At 44.4% G+C, this 16,804-nt stretch overlaps 1 protein-coding gene and 1 pseudogene across 3 annotated transcripts; one reads left to right on the forward strand and one right to left on the reverse strand.

Annotated features, from left to right (window-relative positions):
- The first annotated feature begins 1,823 nt into the window (after nucleotides 1-1,823).
- On the forward strand, nucleotides 1,824-4,120 carry LOC135551075 (cytochrome c oxidase assembly factor 4 homolog, mitochondrial). Of its 3 annotated transcripts, none has more exons than XM_064982468.1 (2): nucleotides 1,824-1,907; nucleotides 2,652-4,120. In XM_064982468.1, exon 2 carries the CDS (start codon nucleotides 2,670-2,672, stop codon nucleotides 2,922-2,924), a length of 255 nt encoding a protein of 84 aa, XP_064838540.1. In that variant the 5' UTR covers nucleotides 1,824-1,907; nucleotides 2,652-2,669; the 3' UTR covers nucleotides 2,925-4,120. The 3 variants fall into 3 exon arrangements, with proteins under 3 accessions (XP_064838540.1, XP_064838542.1, XP_064838541.1); XM_064982470.1 differs by having other exon boundaries at nucleotides 1,830-1,907; nucleotides 2,656-4,120; XM_064982469.1 differs by having other exon boundaries at nucleotides 1,838-1,925.
- Nucleotides 4,121-4,400: 280 nt separating this feature from the next.
- LOC135549431 (olfactory receptor 1J1-like) lies at nucleotides 4,401-5,673 on the reverse strand (annotated as a pseudogene).
- Nucleotides 5,674-16,804: the final 11,131 nt, after the last annotated feature.

A 16,804-nucleotide genomic window follows, 5' to 3' on the forward strand; every position in this document is an offset into this window, starting at 1 on the left:
TAGACTACCTGCCCCCTCTACACTCTAACCACTAGACTACCTGCCCCCTCTACACTCTAACCACTAGGCTACCTGCCCCCCTACACTCAAACCACTAGACTACCTGCCCCCTCTACACTCTAACCACTAGACTACCTGCCCCCTCTACACTCTAACCACTAGACTACCTGCCGTCCCTACACTCTAACCACTAGGCTACCTGCCCCCCCTACACTCTAACCACTAGTCTACCTGCCGTCCCTACACTCTAACCACTAGACTACCTGCCGTCCCTACACTCTAACCACTAGGCTACCTGCCCCCCCTACACTCTAATCACTAGGCTACCTGCCCCCTCTACACTCTAACCACTAGACTACCTGCCGTCCCTACACTCTAACCACTAGGCTACCTGCCCCCCCTACACTCTAACCACTAGACTACCTGCCACCTCTACACTCTAACCACTAGGCTACCTGCCCCCCCTACACTCTAACCACTAGTCTACCTGCCGTCCCTACACTCTAACCACTAGACTACCTGCCGTCCCTACACTCTAACCACTAGGCTACCTGCCCCCCTACACTCTAATCACTAGGCTACCTGCCCCCTCTACACTCTAACCACTAGGCTACCTGCCCCCCCTACACTCTAATCACTAGGCTACCTGCCCCCTCTACACTCTAACCACTAGACTACCTGCTATCCCTACACTCTAACCACTAGACTACCTGCCCCCCTACACTCTAACCACTAGACTACCTGCTATCCCTACACTCTAACCACTAGACTACCTGCTATCCCTACACTCTAACCACTAGACTACCTGCCAAATAGAGCTAAATAGAGCCGCAGCCCGTCTGGTGTTCAACCTTCCCAAGTTCTCTCACGTCACCCCGCTCCTCCGCTCTCTCCACTGGCTTCCAGTTGAAGCTCGCATCCGCTACAAGACCATGGTGCTTGCCTACGGAGCTGTGAGGGGAACGGCACCGCAGTACCTCCAGGCTCTGATCAGGCCCTACACCCAAACAAGGGCACTGCGTTCATCCACCTCTGGCCTGCTCGCCTCCCTACCACTGAGGAAGTACAGTTCCCGCTCAGCCCAGTCAAAACTGTTCGCTGCTCTGGCCCCCCAATGGTGGAACAAACTCCCTCACGACGCCAGGACAGCGGAGTCAATCACCACCTTCCGGAGACACCTGAAACCCCACCTCTTCAAGGAATACCTAGGATAGGATAAGTAATCCTTCTCACCACCCCCCCCCCCTTAATGATTTAGATGCACTATTGTAAAGTGGCTGTTCCACTGGATGTCAGAAGGTGAATTCACCAATTTGTAAGTTGCTCTGGATAAGAGCGTCTGCTAAATGACTTAAATGTAAAATGTAAATGTGAGCTAATATTATTGTCAGTTCTTCCTGGCAGTCAATACTATATTTTTTAAACAACACATTTATTTAGTTTCTTGCATGTTAAAAAACATTTAAACTAGTGTTTCTGAGGGAACAGAATAATTCTTATTGAGCCTACTACTTTGCTTTACCTTGTGTTTACGGATTTTAGTTGAGAATAACATTAGATTGCACTTCATTGTCCTCAAGTGCTTATAGGTCCTATATTTCACACTGTGTTTAAAAAAATACCTCAGAATATGACAATTGCATGTTTTTTTCCACACAGAAATCAAATATATAATTTATATTTCACCAAGTTAATTCATTTATTTCCACAAACGAAACGCAGTGTAGGTCTCGTGAGCAGTCAGTAGATCTAGGCCTACTACGCGGAACAGAAATTATTCTCGTCCTAAGTAGGCCGTGCACATTTAAATGTAACTCCTTCCTGTCCATTCTTTAAATACGTCCCCCATGTTATGAAATCCACGGGGGTAATGTGAATGTTATCAACTCTAGGAAAAAACATTCCAGGTACTGCTTTCAAGAGAGGTAGCGATTATGATATGTCTGAATGTTTAACTTTAGGCTAATATTGGCTGTTGCTTGTGATCTTTGCGTGAACTTTCCGATTTTGTTCGGTGATTTGCTTCAATATACTTTCGTTACTCACCGAAGTATAGATGTGACTCGTGTGATGACGGAACTTTTCTCCGTTTGTGTAAACTGTCGTCGTTTCTCCAAAATACGAAAGACACGACTTTTGAGTATTTTAACTGCGAAATGCGTATCCAACAGGGGGAATATCGACCAGACGCAGGCTTCTTTAACTTCTGGCCGGGGTTTAGAAACCTATCAGTGAGAAAAAATTACAAATGAATTACTCCACACCTTTACAGGCACGGGGTTAGTGTTTCATAACAACACGTTACAGCGCTTGTTTACCAGTGAAGCTGGGGGGGGGGGAAACGATTGTTAATTATCGTGATATTGTTTTTGATTATATATTGTTTTGGTAATATTGATTTATTTATTTTTTGCTCGAGATCTGTCATGATGTGCTGTTGTTTTCATTACTGTGCAAAGGAAACGAGTGTCTATTGCACAAATTCAGTTAGGTCCACCCCCTGCTTGTTCCATCTGCTAAACACGTGTATGTGACAAATACGATTTGACTTTGGTTCCTTTGTAAATACACCCCTGATCTCTTTCAAGACAGCCTCTGTCTCTAATCCCATTAACCCCTCTATGCTCTATCCCCTCTTCCCTCCCTCCCAGACAGAGCTGCCTTAGGCAATGGCCTCCCCTTCACCCCACGACCGGAGTCGTCGCCCCAGCGACGACCAGGATGAGGAGGACCCAGTGGACCAGATGATCAGCAGGACAGGATGTGGGGAGCTTCACTACGCCGTACAGGAGTGCATGGCCGAGCACCAGGACTGGAGGAAGTGTCAGAGTCAGGTCCAGACCTTTAAAGACTGTATGATGACCTTCCAGAAGGCCCGGAAGGAACAGCTGTTGAAGCAGAGGTCGTCTACAGAGTCGGCCTAGAAGAGCATCGAGTAGTTTGGGTGTTTTCCTATCTGGACTGATAACTGAGATATCAACGTTTTAGTTTTGCCGTTGACATTATAATTGGTTAACGTGTCTAAAACTTCCCAAATGGTGAATCGCAACTGAGATTTTTTTGAGCCACAGCCCAAGACTGGCTCCATGCTGACTGGCTCCATGCTGACTGGCTCCATGCTGACTGGCTCCATGCTGACTGGCTCCATGCTGACTGGCTCCATGCTGACTGGCTCCATGCTGACTGGCTCCATGCTGACTGGGTCCATGCTGACTGGGTCCATGCTGACTGGCTCCATGCTGACTGGCTCCATGCTGACTGGCTCCATGCTGACTGGCTCCATGCTGACTGGCTCCATGCTGACTGGCTCCATGCTGACTGGGTCCATGCTGACTGGGTCCATGCTGACTGGCTCCATGCTGGCTGGCTCCATGCTGACTGGCTCCATGCTGACTGGCTCCATGCTGACTGGCTCCATGCTGACTGGGTCCATGCTGACTGGCTCCATGCTGACTGGGTCCATGCTGACTGGCTCCATGCTGACTGGCTCCATGCTGACTGGCTCCATGCTGACTGGCTCCATGCTGACTGGCTCCATGCTGACTGGGTCCATGCTGACTGGCTCCATGCTGACTGGCTCCATGCTGACTGGCTCCATGCTGACTGGCTCCATGCTGACTGGCTCCATGCTGACTGGCTCCATGCTGACTGGCTCCATGCTGACTGGCTCCATGCTGACTGGCTCCATGCTGACTGGCTCCATGCTGACTGGCTCCACGCTGACTGGCTCCATGCTGACACATAAAGCTGTAGATGGGTCTCAACTCATCAAGTTGTGGGAAAAGACAAGGTTAAAACACCATACTATCACACAGCTGAGAGCACAGATTGGGAAGGTTAAAGGTTAAACCGCCCCTTTTCTCAGACTGTTTCCCCTCCTGATGCGTCAAGATTAATAACTGACGATTCTCTTCTCTAAATCAATCATGTGGTTTATGGCTGTGTGTGTGTTGAAAAGCTACAACATTCACATTTCATTCACAGCTTATAATTCATTGGTTAAAGGGTGGTGTGTGCTTGCCCTAGAGAGAGAGATCAGTTCCTGTAGTGGCAGAGTTAACAGGCACATTTTAATGTGCTTGTATTCATTTTGACATTAAAAGTATATATGTCCCCATCATTGGGTTTCTTCGTCTTATTTTTATTTATTTGTACTTTTTTAAACTTCCATCACATTCAACCTTGTGTAGTTCAACACTGGTGCCTTTTGTTTACAGTACCACATGTTACAGACTTTAGCCACAGGGTGGCAGTATAACCCCAATGTTCCTCTAAATTAAAGGAAACTCATCAATCGCAGCCACATTAAAATGAAGACTAGGATTGAGAGGGGGGATGTAAATTAAATGAGATTTTCAGACTAGAAACTATTTACACACGTAAGTCTTTATTGTGACAGGTCAACTTCTTGTTGTGTTCAGTATCCCAGTGCTCCTTTTGTATTGCTTCCTGATGGTGTCCAGGACCTCCTCTGTCCTCAGTGAGTATATGATGGGGTTCAACATAGAAGGCAAGGTCTGGGTCAATGAGTTGTTGATGATCCTGGCATTAGGATGTATGTAGCTGACAACTGCAGCTATGTTGTTACCCACCATGGGCAGATAGAAGATGGCCTCCAGAATTAGGTGAGAGGTGCATGTTCTCATGGCTTCACCCCTCCTCCCCCGTGGCGATCCCGATCAACGCGACGGCAACGCAGAAATACGTGAGGACTATCAGTACGATGGGGACACACATTACCACCAGGAACCAGACCCTGTTGTTGAGAGAGTTGTTGTTGCAGGACAGGTTGGGCCGCGGTCGCAGAAGAAGCTCTTTATCGCCAGAGAGCCACAGAAGGAGAGGTGAGTTAACAGTCAAAGCCAGCGTGAACAGCCACAGCACTACTAGGATCACCACCATGGCCGTTCTGGTCACAATAACATGGTACCTGAGAGAAGAAAAATTAAAGAATATATGTCATTTGGCAGAAGCTTGTATCCGAAGCAACTTACAGTGATGGGTGGCCCCAGCGGGAATTGAACTCACAACCCTGTCATTGCTAGCGCCAATGATAAAAATACGAATTTAAAAAATGAAGAAAGCTCTGTCTTTTGAACATTTATGCTTACCAGAGAGGAAAGACGATGGCAACGAACCTGTCGTAGGCCAGGGTGAGGAGAGAGAGAGAGACTGCATAGTTATGAAGACATAGACAAAGAACATGCTGCCTCGTAGGAAATGTACTGCTTCTCAAACAGAAAAGTCTCTAAGGGATGAGAGCCGTGCTCCCACACAGGTCTGTCACAGCCAGGTTGAAGACTACAACGTACCGAGGTTAAAGATGGGGGAGGTGTGGTTAGGAAACTGTCCTATTCATGTAGATAGAATCACTGGTCCCTTTGTTTTTATAAAATCAAATGCAAAGATGTGATATTAGAATACACTTGACCAAACCTTGTGTTGGAGCTAACAACATACTTGGCCGTGTGGAGGTTCCTGGCCAGGTAGATAACTGTCATGATGAAGGACTGTCACGGCGTAGACCAGACCCAGGAACACATAGTAGTATTTGATGTGAGGGATGTTCTCGAAACCATTCATGTAGAAATATGACAGACGGGCGAATGTTGCATTGGAAGAGACAAGGACTGACTGATCTGCTGTCTTAACTTGGGCTGTTTGCAGGAACATGCAGAGAGAACAACGAAAGGTCTGTTTGTAGGAACATGCAGAGAGACCAACGAAAGGTCTGTTTGTAGGAACATGCAGAGAGACCAACGAAAGGTCTGTTTGTAGGAACATGCAGAGAGACCAACGAAAGGTCTGTTTGTAGGAACATGCAGAGAGACCAACGAAAGGTCTGTTTGTAGGAACATGCAGAGAACAACGAAAGGTCTGTTTGTAGGAACATGCAGAGAACAACGAAAGGTCTGTTTGTAGGAACATGCAGAGAGACCAACGAAAGGTCTGTTTGTAGGAACATGCAGAGAGACCAACGAAAGGTCTGTTTGTAGGAACATGCAGAGAGACCAATGAAAGGTCTGTTTGTAGGAACATGCAGAGAGACCAATGAAAGGTCTGTTTGTAGGAACATGCAGAGAGACCAATGAAAGAAGAATGTGCAAATGGTGTTGTAGTAAAATAACTCCCAAGATCCAGGGAGTGATGAACGAGTGTAAATTAAGAATACAACAACTAAACAAAGTTACGACGACAAAAGACAAGTCAATTAATAACGCTCATTTATTTTAAGGCATTTGTTTCTTTTACATAATGTAGCATAAAACTTCTGATACAGTAAAAGCTTCAGCCAGCAAGATGTTGAATCAAAAAGCCAACCAAGTCCCTGTGATTCCTCTTCATACTGTGATGCTGCTGACACAACTGGCAACACAGAGGAAGACAGTAGCAATCATCATCATCATCGTCAACCAGTGACTTGTCATTATTCAAATAGTAAAATAAATTGAAGTAAGGCAAGTCAGTTAAGAACAAATTCTTATTTTCAATGACGGCCTAGGAACAGTGGGTTAACTGCCTGTTCAGGGGCAGAACGACAACGAAAGGTCTACCTTGTAGGAACATGCGGGAGATTTGACTTGAAACCTTTTGCTTAGGAACTAACCACTAGGCTACCTAGTAGGTAGCCTAGTGGTTAGAGCGTTGGACTAATAAGCAAAAGGTTGCAAGATCAAATCCCCGAGCTGACAAGGTACAAAATCTGTAGGTAGCCTAGTGGTTAGAGCGTTGGACTAATAAGCAAAAGGTTGCAAGATCAAATCCCCGAGCTGACAAGGTACAAAATCTGTGAAACCCAAAGGGATTCACATTTTAGTTACTGCACCAACACACCTGATTCAGCCAATCAACTCATCATCAAGCCTTTGATTAGATGAATCAGGACAACAACCTAAATGTTGTTGACCCTTTGGGAAACACTGAAACACTGAGGGACACAAATAATAATGTATAGAATCTAATACTAGGATCTCCATGGTGAAGTGATGCGGGTTAACAGTCAGCTGTCCAGATTTAGGATCTTCATTGTTGCGGGAGAACTTTCCTGCAGCTCAGGAAATGTAAAAGTGTTTTTGAGGTAAAAAAAAAAAAAAGCTTCTAAAGTTTGATATTTTCAAATTCATATTTCATACTTCCCTGAATAAAAATGTACCAACTGCATCCCAAAAAAATCCATTAGTTATATTATAATCCACAAAATGATTTTCCTGTTGTAGCTCAAATTAGAATCCTACATCTGTAGTAGCATTCCCCAGGCGCTCTCTTTTGACGACTTCTGTAACCGTAATAGCCTTGGTTTCATGCATGTTAACATTAGAAGCCTCCTCCCTGAGTTTCTTCTATTCACTGCTTTAGCACACTCTGCCAACCCGGATGTTCTAGTTGTGTCTGAATCCTGGCTTAGGAAGACCACCAAAAATTCTGAAATGATCATCCCTAACTACAACATTTTCAGACATGATAGAACTGCCAAAGGGGGCGGTGTTGTAAAGATAGCCTGCAGAGTTCTGTCCTACTATCCAGGTCTGTACCCAAACAATTTGAACTTCTACTTTTAAAAATCCACCTCTCCAAAAACTCTCTCACTGTTGCCGCCTGCTATAGACCACCCTCTAACCCCAGCTGTGCTCTGGACACCATATGTGAACTGATTGCCCCCCATCTGTCTTCAGAGCTCGTGCTGCTAAGCGACCTAAACTGGAACATGCTTAACACCCCAGCCATCCTACAATCTAAGCTTGATGCCCTCAATCTCACACAAATTATCAATGAACCTACCGGGTACCTCCCCAAAGCCGTAAACACGGGCACCCTCATAGATATCATCCTAACCAACTTGCCCTCTAAATACACCTCTGCTGTCTTCAACCAAGATCTCAGCGATCACTGCCTCATTGCCTGCATCCGTAATGGGTCAGCGGTCAAATGACCTCCACTCATCACTGTAAAACGCTCCCTGAAACACTTCAGCGAGCAGGCCTTTCTAATCGACCTGGCCGGGGTTTCCTGGAAGGATATTGATCTCATCCCGTCAGTAGAAGTTGCCTGGTTATTTTTTTTTAATGCCTTCCTCGCCATCTTAAATAAGCATGCCCCATTCAAGAAATGTAGAACCAGGAACAGATATAGCCCTTGGTTCTCCCCAGACCTGACTGCCCTTAACCAACACAAAAACATCCTATGGCGTTCTGCATTAGCATCGAACAGCCCCGTGATATGCAGCTTTTCAGGGAAGCTAGAAACCATTATACACAGGCAGTTAGAAAAGTCAATTCTAGCTTTTTCAAGCAGAAATTTGCTTCCTGCAACACTAACTCAAAAAAGTTCTGGGACACTGTAAAGTCCATGGAGAATAAGAACACCTCCTTCCAGCTGCCCACTGCACTGAGGATAGGAAACACTGTTACCACTGATAAATCCACTATAATTGAGAATATCAATAAGCATTTTCTACAGCTGGCTATGCTTCCACCTGGCTTCCTACCCCAGTCAACAGCACTGCACCCCCCCGCAGCAACTTGCCCAAGCCTTCCCCATTTCTCCTTCTCCCAAATCCAGTCAGCTGATGTTCTGAAAGAGCTGAAAAATCTGGACCCCTGCATATCAGCCGGGCTAGACAATCTGGACCCTTTCTTTCTAAAATTATCTGCCAACATTGTTGCACCCCTATTACTAGCCTGTTCAACCTCTGTTTCGTGTCGTCTGAGATTCCCAAAGATTGGAAAGCAGCTGCGGTCATCCCCCTCTTCAAAGGGGGGGACACTCTTGACCCAAACTGCTACAGACCTATATCTATCCTACCATGCCTTTCTAAGGTCTTCGAAAGCCAAGTCAACAAACAGATTACCGACCATTTCGAATCTCACCATACCCTCTCTGCTATGCAATCTGGTTTCAGAGCTGGTCATGGGTGCACGTCAGCCACGCTCAAGGTCCTAAACAATATCTTAACCGCCATCGATAAGAAACATTACTGTGCAGCCGTATTCATTGATCTGGCCAAGGCTTTTGACTCTGTCAATCACCACATCCTCATCGGCAGAATCGACAACCTTGGTTTCTCAAATGATTGCCTTGCCTGGTTCACCAACTGCTTATCTGATAGAGTTCAGTGTGTCAAATCGGAGGGTCTGTTGTCCGGACCTCTAGCAGTCTCTATGGGGTCCCACAGGGTTCAATTCTTGGACCGAATTTCTTCTCTGTATACATCAATGATGTCACTCTTACTGCTGGTGAGTCTCTGATCCACCTCTACGCAGATGACACCATTCGGTATACTTCTGGCCCTTCTTTGGACACTGTGTTAACAACCCTCTAGGCAAGCTTCAATGCCATACAACTCTCCTTCCATGTCCTCCAATTGTTCTTAAATACAAGTAAAACTAAATGCATACTCTTCAACCGATCGCTGCCTGCACCTGCCCGCCTGTCCAACATCACTACTCTGGACGGCTCTGACTTACACGTGGACAACTACAAATACCTAGGTGTCTGGTTAGACTGTAAACTCTCCTTCCAGACTCACATTAAACATCTCCAATCCAAAATTAAATCTAGAATTGGCGTCCTATTTTGCAACAAAGCATCCTTCACTCATGCTGCCAAACATACCCTTGTAAAACTGACCATCCTACCAATCCTCAAATCCTCGACTTCGGCGATGTCATTTACTAAATAGCCTCCAACACTCTACTCAGCAAATTGGATGTAGTCTGTCACAGTGACATCCGTTTTGTCCCCAACGCCCCATATACTACCCACCATTGCGTCCTGTACGCTCTCGTTGGCTGGCCCTCGCTTCATACTCGTCGCCAAACCCACTGGCTCCATGTCATCTACAAGACCCTGCTAGGTAAAGTTCCCCCTTATCTCAGCTCGCTGGTCACCATAGCATCACCCACCTGTAGCACGCGCTCCAGCAGGTATATCTCTCGTCACCCCCAAAACCAATTATTTCTTTGGCCGCCTCTCCTTCCAGTTCTCTGCTGCCAATGACTGGAACGAACTACAAAAATCTCTGAAACTGGAAACACATCTCCCTCACTAGCTTTAAGCACCAGCTGTCAGAGCAGCTCGCAGATTACTGCACCTGTACATAGCCCATCTATAATTTAGCCCAAACAACTACCTCTTTCCCTACTGTATTTATTTTATTTTATTTATTTATTTAGCTCCTTTGCACCCCATTATTTTTATTTCTACTTTTCACATTCTTCCACTGCAAATCTACCATTCCAGTGTTTTACTTGCTATATTGTATGTATTGTATGTGTCGAACTGCTTTGCTTTATCTTGGCCAGGTCGCAATTGTAAATGAGAACTTGTTTTCAACTTGCTTATCTGGTTAAATAAACGTGAAATAAAAAATAAAATATCTAAAAAATCTCTCCCTCACAGGGATGGAAACACCTGGGCCAAAGACTCACCTGAGCCAAAAACTCAACTGGGCCAAACACCCCAAGGGCCCAAAGACTCACCTGAGCCAAAAACTCAACTGGGCCAAACACCCCAAGTGCCCAAAGACTCACCTGAGCCAAAAACTCAACTGGGCCAAACACCCCAACGGCCCAAAGACTCACCTGAGCCAAAAACTCAACTGGGAGAAACACCCCAAGGGCCCACAGACACACCTGGGCCAAACACAAAATCTGGGCCAAAGATTCACGTGGGCCAAAGACTCACCTGTGCCAAAGATTCACCTGGGCCAATGACTCGCCTGAGTCAGAAACTCACCTGGGCCAGACACACAACCTGGGCCAAACACTCAAATGGGCCAAACACAAAACCTGAGCCAACCACTCTCCTGGGCCAACCACTCTCCTGGGCCAACCACTCTCCTGGACCAACCACTCTCCTGGGCCAACCACTCTCCTGGGCCAACCACTCACATGAATAACACAGGCCCTAGAACTGTAAGGGATGTGCTTAGAATGACATCGTTGTTTGGTTTATGGAATCATCAAGATAACTCATAGTAATAATAATGAAAGCACGAAAGCAATCCAAAAAACAGAGAGCATAGAACACAGAGAACATAGAACACAGAGAACATAGGTGAGTCTTTGGGCACTAATCCTTCTCACCCCCCCCCCCCCTTAAATGATTTAGATGCACTATTGTAAAGTGGCTGTTCCACTGATGTCAGAAGGTGAATCCACCAATTTGTAAGTCGCTCTGGATAAGAGCGTCTGCTAAATAACTTAAATGTAAATGTAATGTAAATGCATAGAACACACAGAACACAGAGAACATAGAATACAGTAAAAATAGGACACAGAGAACATATAACACAGAGAACATAGAACACAGTATAAATAGGACAGAGAACACAGAGAACATAGAACACGCAGAACACAGAGAACATAGAACATAGTAAAAATAGGACACAGAAAACATAGAACACAGAGAACACAACACAGAGAACATAGAACACAGAAAAAATAGGACACAGAGAACATAGAACATAGAACACAGAGGACAAACAAAGCTATATACAGGTGTCGTCAGATCAGGAGGACTTGAGTGCTGATTTAATAAAGGTCCTTTTCTGAACAGCACAGTCTTGAGCTGGGCCTTAAAGACATGCTCCGGAACTTTGGCGATTACGAAGTCTTTTTTAAATCTCACATTTTGGGCTGGATGTGTCAATGTGTCGTTCATACATGCATAATCAATGAGCAGAATTACTGTCTTACCTCAATTAGCCACCCAGGCCCTAGTTTGAAAGCAAACGTTTTCTTGAAGCTGTGCTGTTCCATTTTGTCTATATTTTACCCCACTTAGGCCAGCCCCCTAGCAATTGGAGTTCAACTCTCCATATGAGTGACAGCTAGCAAGAGGCACATCATGCACCCACAGCAGATCGAGAGAGAAAGACCAATGACGTGGTGCACATATCTGCACATATGCGACATAGTGCGCAATTTTAGGGGACCACTTTTGGCTCGTGAGCAGAACTTTCTGAACTACTGTATAAAAATGACCCAAAAGTACCGGCAAATCCCCTTACGACGAGGACACTTTGCAGCCCTGACAGTATCTGAAAGAGTTTTTAGTTGAAATTATTATCAGGTTTGTTTGAGCATGTGTTGTACCAGATTTAACTAGCAGCTCATTTCTGTCTGGGCTGAAGGGAGATGGACCAGAAGGAGAGTATACACAGTGGGGAGAACATATATTTGATACACTGCCGATTTTGCAGGTTTTCCTACTTACCAAGCATGTAGAGGTCTGTAGTTTTTTATCATAGGTACACTTCAACTGTGAGACAAAAAATCACATTGTATGATTTTGAAGTAATTACTTTGCATTTTATTGCACAACATAAGTATTTGATCACCTACCAATCAGTAAGAATTCCAGCTCTCACAGACCTGTTAGTTTTTCTTTAAGAAGCCCTCCTGTTCTCCACTCATTACCTGTATTAACTGCACCTGTTTGAACTTGTTACCTGTATAAAAGACACCTGTCCACACACTCCATCAAACAGACTCCAACCTCTCCGCAATGGCCAAGACCAGAGAGCTGTGTAAGGACATCAGGGATACAATTGTAGACCTGCACAAGGCTGGGATGGGCAACAGGACAATAGGCAAGCAGCTTGGTGAGAAGGCAACAACTGTTGGCGCTATTATTAGAAGGTGGAAGAAGTTCAAGATGATGGTCAATCATCCTCGGTCTGGGGCTCCATGCAAGATCTCACCTCGTGGGGCATCAATGATCATGAGGAAGGTGAGGGATCAGCCCTGAACTACACGGCAGGACCTGGTCAATGACCTGAAGAGAGCTGGGACCACAGTCTCAAAGAAAACCATTAGTAACACACTATGCTGTCATGGATTAAAATCCTGCAGCGCACACAAGGTCCCCCTGCTCAAGCCAGCGCATGTCCAGGCCCGTCTGAAGTTTGCCAATGACCATCTGGATGATCCAGAGGAGGAATGGGAGAAGGTAATGTGGTCAGATGAGACAAAAATAGAGCTTTTTGGTCTAAACTAAACTAAACTCCACTCACCGTGTTTGGAGGAAGAAGAAGGATGAGTACAACCCCAAGAATACCATCCCAACCGTGAAGCATGGAGGTGGAAACATCATTCTTTGGGGATGCTTTTCTGCAAAGTGGACAGGGCGACTGCACCGTATTGAGGGAGGATGGATGGGGTCATGTATCGCGAGATCTTGGCCAACAACCTCCTTCACTCAGTAAGAGCATTGAAGATGGGTCGTGGCTGGGTCTTCCAGCATGACAATGACCCAAAACACACAGCTAGAGCAACTAAGGAGTGGCTCCGTAAGAAGCATCTCAAGGTCCTGGAGTGGCCTAGCCAGTCTCCAGACCTGAACCCATCCATAAACACACAGCCAGGGCAACTAAGGAGTGGCCTAGCCAGTCTCCAAACCTGAACCCATCCATAAACACACAGCCAGGACAACTAAGGAGTGGCCTAGCCAGTCTCCAGACCTGAACCCATCCATAAACACACAGCCAGGGCAACTAAGGAGTGGCCTAGCCAGTCTCCAGACCTGAACCCATCCATAAACACACTGCCAGGGCAACTAAGGAATGGCTCCATAAGAAGCATCTCAAGGTCCTGGAGTGGCCTAGCCAGTCTCCAGACCTGAACCCAATAGAACATCTTTGGAGGGAGATGAAAGTCCGTATTGCCCCGAAACCTGAAGGATCTGGAGAAGGTCTGTATGGAGGAGTGGGCCAAAATCCCTGCTGCAGTGTGTGCAAACCTGGTCAAGAACTACAGGAAACGTATGATATCTGTAATTGCAAACAAAGGTTTCTGTACCAAATATTAGGTTCTGCTTTTCTGATGTATCAAATACTAATTAGCAATAATATGCTAATTAATTACTTAAAATCATACAATGTGATTTTCTGGATTTTTGTTTTAGATTCCGTCTCTCACAGTTGAAGTGTACCTATGATAAAAATTACAAACCTCCACATGCTTTATAAGTAGGAAAACCTGAAAAATCAGTAGTGTATCAAATACTTGTTCTCCCCATTGTATTTTATTTAACTAGGCAAGTCAGTTAAGAACACATTCTTATTGTCAATGACGGCCTGGGAACAGTGGTTTAACTGCCTGTTCAGGGGCAGAAAGGACGGATTTGTACCTTGTCAGCTCAGGGATTCTATCTGGCAACCTTTCAGATACTGGCCCAATGCTCTAACCGCCAGGCTACCTGCCAACCCCAATTGCTAATAGAGTCGTTTATTAGTAGCATATGGCTGTACGGACATAAAGAATATGTTTAATGTTATTATAGTATGATAAACACCCAAACAACAACCCTGGGCCTCCATTCTGAGCCTGGTATCTCTATAGGTTAGGGAGTTGTTACAGTGTTCATGTTTCTGCTCTTTGGGGTCTAGGTCGGGTTACTGGAAAAGTCGTTTTTGACAAATGCTGATTATAAATAAATGTATTAGGGTTTTATGAATGCTTTTTAATTAACAATTACATTTTCTGTAAAAGCTTAAAAAGGGAAAGTGAACCCCCCCCCAATAGAAATATATAATTCCAGTGCCAAAATTGACTAAAAAACTTTTAAGTAAGATAATTTTTTTATTGACATTGCCAGTATATTCCAAAACAGAGATTTCTTGTTTAACTGAGGTCGTGGCGATTTACATGAGGGTTTAGATTACAATCATGCCTCACGGGATTATAATGCCTAGGGAGAATTGTCATGCTCGGAAAAACAGCTGCGCTGATTACGCTCTATCCAATCATAGCAGGGAGCCCTCAGACAATGAGACAGACCTGCCCATCACACAGCGCCTCGGACTTGTTATTAACTTAAGACAACACAACACCAATGTTATGTTGAAAGAACAGTTAGCCTCTAGCCCGTTCATGGAGTGGTGTTTTGATAGGGATGACTCCAGTCTGCCTGTTTTGGGCAAAATAAGACTTGAGACGATGGGTCTTTGTTCTTTGTTCCTGCTGCTACACTGTTTAGTAACATTATGAAACACTGACAGACACATTCTGGTAATAGATAATAAAAAAGTTGTAAAAACAAAACGGCACCACACACTTCACCAGTGACTTGATAAGCCAATTGAGCTAACGTGGCTTGCCGGCTCAATGTGCATGCTAGCTACATGTACTAGCTAGCATTATTGACAAACACAGAGACGGAACTTAGCTAGATAGTGCGTAGCAGCTTGTGCTTTATTTACGAAAGTTTGACAGCTTTGTTGATGATGTAAAATTGAGCGACAAAGAATATGAATGTATATATCCTTGGCAAACCACATCCTCAATATATAATTAATTTAAAATGAATTAAAGATTGAAGAAGTGGTAGTGTTGTTGCTACAGAATCAATGAATTCAGCAGCTCTTTAAAACACATCGTGTAAATATCGTACTTTATTTGTTTGTTCGTACCACTTCACTTCATTGAGTGAAGCAAGAATACAATCATTCACTATGATACACTGTAGTTACACATAGCTTTCTTAGAATCAAAAAACAAAACATATAGAGGACTGAGAGATATAAACAAACAAGACAATTCAAGTACTTCTAGATATAAGTATATCTAAATATACATGAAATACATTAAACCGTGATATCACACTGATATATATTATTAATTGAAAGTCTATAAAGGCTTATAGACATAATATACTGAGCCTTCAGAATGTATTCACACCTCTTGAATTACATGTTGTTGTGTTACAGCCTGGATTTAAAATGGATTCCATCCAGAGGTTTGGGTCACTGGCCTCCACACATTACCCCATAATGTCAACGTGGAGTTACAGTAATACCAAATCAGAATAATGTCAACGTGGAATGATGTTTTTAGAAATGTTTACTAATGGATTCAAAATTAAAAGCTGAAGTTTCTTGAGTTAATAAACTCCTTTATAATGACAAGTCCAAATCAGTTCTGGAGTAAAAATGTGCTTAACAACTCACATAATAAGTTGCATGGACTCACTCTGTGTGCAATAATAATGTTTAAAATGATTTTTGAATGCCTACCTAACCTTTGTATCCCACACATACAATTATCTGAAAGGTCCCTCAGTCGAGCAGTGACTTTCAAGCACAGATTCAATCACGAAGACCAGGGAGGTCTTCCAATGCCTCGTAAAGAAGACCACATATTTGTTGATGGGTAAAATCAATAACAACAAAAAATAAGACATTGAATATCCCTTTGAGTATGATGAAGTTCATTACACTTCGGATGATGTATCAACACCCCCAGTCACTACAAAGATACAAGTTTACTTACATGCTGTCATGCCCTGATCTGTTTCACCTGTTCCTGTGATTGTCTCCACCCCCTCCAGGTGTCGCTGATTTTCCCAGTGTATTTATCCCTGTGTTTCCTGTCTCTCTGTGCCAGTGTATTTATCCCTGTGTTTCCTGTCTCTCTGTGCCAGTGTATTTATCCCTGTGTTTCCTGTCTCTCTGTGCCAGTGTATTTATCCCTGTGTTTCCTGTCTCTCTGTGCCAGTGTATTTATCCCTGTGTTTCCTGTCTCTCTGGGCCAGTGTATTTATCCCTGTGTTTCCTGTCTCTCTGTGCTAGTGTATTTATCCCTGTGTTTCCTGTCTCTCTGGGCCAGTGTATTTATCCCTGTGTTTCCTGTCTCTCTGTGCCAGTGTATTTATCCCTGTGTTTCCGGTCTCTCTGTACCAGTGTATTTATCCCTGTGTTTCCTGTCTCTCTGTGCCAGTGTATTTATCGTCTTGTATGTTTTTCCAAGTCAACCAGTGTTTTTCCCCGTTCTCCTGCTTTTTTGCAATTCTCCTTTTTCTAGTC

Source organism: Oncorhynchus masou, chromosome 12 (genome assembly GCF_036934945.1).
Source record: "Oncorhynchus masou masou isolate Uvic2021 chromosome 12, UVic_Omas_1.1, whole genome shotgun sequence".
NCBI classification, from domain to species: domain Eukaryota; kingdom Metazoa; phylum Chordata; class Actinopteri; order Salmoniformes; family Salmonidae; genus Oncorhynchus; species Oncorhynchus masou.